The sequence below is a fragment of the Anomaloglossus baeobatrachus genome, chromosome 3 (assembly GCF_048569485.1).
Source record: "Anomaloglossus baeobatrachus isolate aAnoBae1 chromosome 3, aAnoBae1.hap1, whole genome shotgun sequence".
Taxonomy (NCBI): Eukaryota; Metazoa; Chordata; class Amphibia; order Anura; family Aromobatidae; genus Anomaloglossus; species Anomaloglossus baeobatrachus.
The window spans coordinates 683,163,970-683,168,397 of record NC_134355.1 but is presented as its reverse complement, the minus strand read 5'-3'; the positions used below and the strand labels follow the sequence as shown (position 1 = coordinate 683,168,397).

The 4,428-nt window shown below is 44.1% G+C and overlaps 1 protein-coding gene across 1 annotated transcript; it reads right to left on the bottom strand.

Moving 5' to 3' along the window:
• Positions 1-2,329: 2,329 nt before the first annotated feature.
• Positions 2,330-3,235, bottom strand: LOC142297416 (taste receptor type 2 member 4-like). Its single transcript, XM_075341644.1, has one exon. The coding sequence runs from the start codon at positions 3,233-3,235 to the stop codon at positions 2,330-2,332; it is 906 nt and encodes a 301-aa protein (XP_075197759.1).
• Between the last annotated feature and the right edge of the window lie 1,193 nt (positions 3,236-4,428).

Below are 4,428 nucleotides of genomic sequence, written 5' to 3'. Positions count from 1 at the left end.
AGCCTCATCAAATGGCTTGATGTCTTCCCGGGAGATCCATACAGGCTCCCGGATCGCTGGGTTTACACTCCAACACATATTACTCTCTCTGTCGGACTCCATTGCTTCTTGTCTCCTCTGTGCTTGGTGAGCAGCCTCCTCCTTATATTGCTGAGATACACTGGGGCCAAGAGTTGCCATCTCTTCATCAAACCACACCAACCACTGGCTTTTTGGGGCGGGGATCCCCATCCCCAGTGCTTGTCCATCAGACATCTGGGAGGAGGTGGACTGGCTCTCACCCATAAGTAGATCAATTAAGGTTTCTTTACTCAGTCCCTGGTAGCGCAGGCCCAGATCTTTGTCTCTCTCCTTTAGATGCAGTCCAGTTTCTGTACTCACTCTGTTGGTGGATCTCCATTAGGCTGCGCTGTTGATCCTGTCGCTGCCACCATTTGTGACGGGGTCCTTCTCCCATATCACACAATCAACAGAGTGAGAGATGGCTGTACAAACCAAAGAGCATTTATTCCAAGCAAATCAAACGGTCCATAACATAATCTACAAAACAGAGGGTAAAATTGTCCAGTTGTGGCATTAATGTCCCCGTCTCTCTGAGAAGTCCCAGCTTCTCCCACAGGATCAATCCTTCTTCCTTCAAGTTCTCAAACAGACTGACAAATCTCCCAGGTAAGCAGAGAGTCCACAGTAGGTGGACTCTAGGCCATCCTCCCCCCACACCCAGGGATGGAAGCGCCTCAAGAGGCTATAACCTTGCACTATAGGGAGTGATTACTTACAAACAATACAATGTACACAGAAGCAGTACAAATAATAGACAGTGAACCAAGCTTAAAATAGGAATCTGTACAGCAAGATAAACCTCCCCCCATATCCCACCATCACATGGCTCCAAACATTTTCAGTTTAAAAAAAATTACAACTTTTACTAACAAAATTGTGCAATCCACTTTCTTTTTCTTTTTTTCTTTTTTAAATTACAATGAAATAGAATAGTAAACCATGAAAATATTGACAGCTGAAATGGAGCTTACCTAGAAATGGAAGAAATGCTTCTGGCTCCTCGTGGGAGGACTTAATCTGAAGTGCTTTGCATTGCAAACGCAGACAAGCAGTACAGGGATTCAATTTTTTAGAATAGGTTCTTTACTTAAGTAAAAGATTTGTTTGTAAACTTCTCCACTTCAGTAGGATCTGGGAAACCCAAAAGAGAGTACGACGTCACTCACTGCTTACAGTAGGATCCCTGCTGATAACAGCTGATCAGTGGGGTACAAGTTATTAGATCCAATCCAGTTAACACTTCATTACCTATCACTTGAGGAAGCCGGCCACCAACACAGAGAGCCCGCACAGACATGCACTCGGCTGCCCACACAGAGAGCCAAAAAGATAGCCCCCTGCCAATTCTCCACCTTCCCGTAAGGCCCTGTCACACACAGAGATAAATCTGCGACAGATCTGTGGATGCAGTGAAATTGTGGACAATCAGTGCCAAGTTTGAGGCTGTGTACAAATGAAACAATATGTCCATGATTTCACTGCAACCACAGATCTGCCAAAGATTATCTCTGTGTGTGACGGGGCCTGTAGGCTATATTCGGATTTTAAGATGCACCCCTCATTTTCCTCCCAAATTTTTGGGAGAAAAAGTGAGTCTAAAGCCAGCTTAACACACTACAATATAACGTACAATGTGTCGGCGGGGTCACGTCGTAAGTGACGCACATCCGGCATCGTAAGGTACATTGTAGTGTGTAACAGCTATGTGCAATTGCGATTGAATGGTAAAACGTTCATCGCACGCACGTCGTTCATTCCTCATGGATTGAACTTCAGGTTGTTCATCGTACCCGGGGTAGCACACATCGCAGTGTGTGACACCCCGGGAACGATTAACAGATCTTACCTGCGTCCTGCGGCTCCCGGCCAGCAATGCGGAAGGAAGGAGGTGGGCGGGATGTCTACGTCCTGCTCATCTCCGCCCCTCCGCTTCTATTGGCCGGTTGCCGCGTGACGTCGATGTGACGCTGAACGTCCCTCCCACTCCAGGAAGTGGTGGTTCGCCGCCCACATCGAGGTCGTATGGACGGGTAAGTACGTGTGACGGGGGTTAATCGTTTGTGCGGCACGTTCAACAAATTGAATACGATATCATATGCGAAATTGCAACGTGTAAAGCAGGCTTTATAATCTGAAAAATATGGTAAATCAGAAAAAGAAATTTACGTCAGGAGAAATATTTTCATAAGTAGACCAGTGTTAAAATGACCTTTCCATACAGTCAATGACAAAACAGACATGTAATGGATGGAAACAATGGATGACATTAAGGGATTTGTTGTTTTAAATTTCCCAAAAAAGCACAAGAGAAGAAAACAAGGAAGGATTTTTTCAGCTGTTTGTTACTGACAATTAAAGAAATTGAGTGTAGACTTGGATAGGCGCATATACAAATAAAACAAGAAATATTTAAAGTATCCATTCTAAATTGTACAATTACAGGTATGCTCATATAAGCTACAGAATGCACAATAGAAAACACCAGGAAAGAGATCATAGTCCGAATGACACTAATGTGAATGTCTCGTTGAGTGTCGTTGAAGCCGGACTCTTGGCTGCTCATATTTCTGGTGTGCCTTGTAAGCGATACAATGATGAGATAAATTGAGATACCAAATATTAAGAATGGTATAATGGATCCAGAAAAAATAGTGATGAACAGATTGACGTTTAGTCCAAGGTTTCTATTTTTGTAGACGGTGCCGTTATACTGAATAGAAAAATTATAAAATCTATGAGGCAAACTGGAAAGAAAGGAGATGACCAGTGAGATGAGGAGCATCCAGGGGACCAACTTGGAGATGTTCATCTTGAGTCTCATGAAGAAACTGTTGCTGTAGTTTGTGATTTTCACACAGTAAAAGACACATAACACCGAGCCCCACCACAGACTGCAGAAGTCTATAAACATGAAAGCAGTTTCTATACAATTAGCACAATATATTTGTAACAAAGACCAACCAGTTATGAAAAAAATAGTATGGTCCATAGATATAATGAGAAGTATGAGTCTCGACAATCCCAAGCAGGTGAGAAGAACATCGTTGGTCTGAAGAGTTTGATGTTTTATCCACCGAAACAAATTCACAGCAACAATAAATCCATTTAACAATAAGCCAATTATGGTTACAAGGATAGAAATGGTGAAAAGAAGTAATATTTCAGGAAGCATGTTATAATGAAGGATCATGTTCCGATAGCTTAGATTTTTAGTAAGAAGTCAACACCAGATCTCCTGCGTGTACTGTGGACGAGGCAATCTGTATGTACGGTACCTTAAGCTGCTACTAGAGTGGAATAGACATTTGGTTATTGGTTTCATGTTTTGCATAACATTTGTCTGGAAATCTATAAATAAGCGATATAATTACATTTACATATGATGTGCTTCACTTGTCAAAAGCAGGAACAGGAGTTTAAAAGTTCACTCATAAATGTTAGGAATCTTTACCCACATGCAATAATCGAAAGAAAATATTCATAATTCTTGTTTCTTTTGCCAAATTCTAATTTATTATGCTCATACAGCAGCATCATTGTTACGGGGGGATTGGTGGAATAGGATAAAGATGGTGAATATCCCAATCGAAAGTTGGTGTCCACCATGCTCTAAGATGGTAAAGGAGCTGCTGGGAACCCGTAGGTCAGGCGGACAATACAGAGCTGGGTGGCTCCGATATATAATATGAGCCTGATCCAAGTTAAATGTCCCTTGGACGAGGACTATTGTGAACCCTGTTCACAGCACAGGATTCACACATCCAATCCAGGAACTACCCTGTTAGCACCAAAGGGGTCCTGGGGTACACTGTCCATGTGTGTAGGGAGCACACCGGGACACCGGGACAGTAGGCGTAGCAGCCATAGCCCAGTTAACTCCACTTTGCTGCTACAATAGGACTGGAGCAATAGGAGGGGAAATGTGGCACCTGACCCTAACGTGCCTAGCCAGGAATCTTTGCAAGACAACCACCAGACACCTAACCCTACCTACCTCTTCGAGAACTAGTGGTTGAGGCTGCAATGTGGCTCTATCAATGAAAGACGTTTGCATTTGAAGAATGGTGTGGTCTCCAGGCCGTTTTAACACCTAGGGTCCACCCCAAACCCAGTGTGAGCCACAATGGCGCCTCCGGAGGCCACTAGCAGAGTGTCAAATCATCAGTGACGTCACCAGAGACCTATCCAGAATTGCCACATCACTGATGACACAATGGCAGCACCACCACAAACACCCTACCAGTCATTGTCTGTTGACCAATGATGGGGTGCCAGGTCATAGTGGCGGGCCTCCACGAGCCAGTCCGGAGTGGCCACATCATCAGGACACCTGGCGCTATCCAGCCTATCAGGGCCTGCCACCTC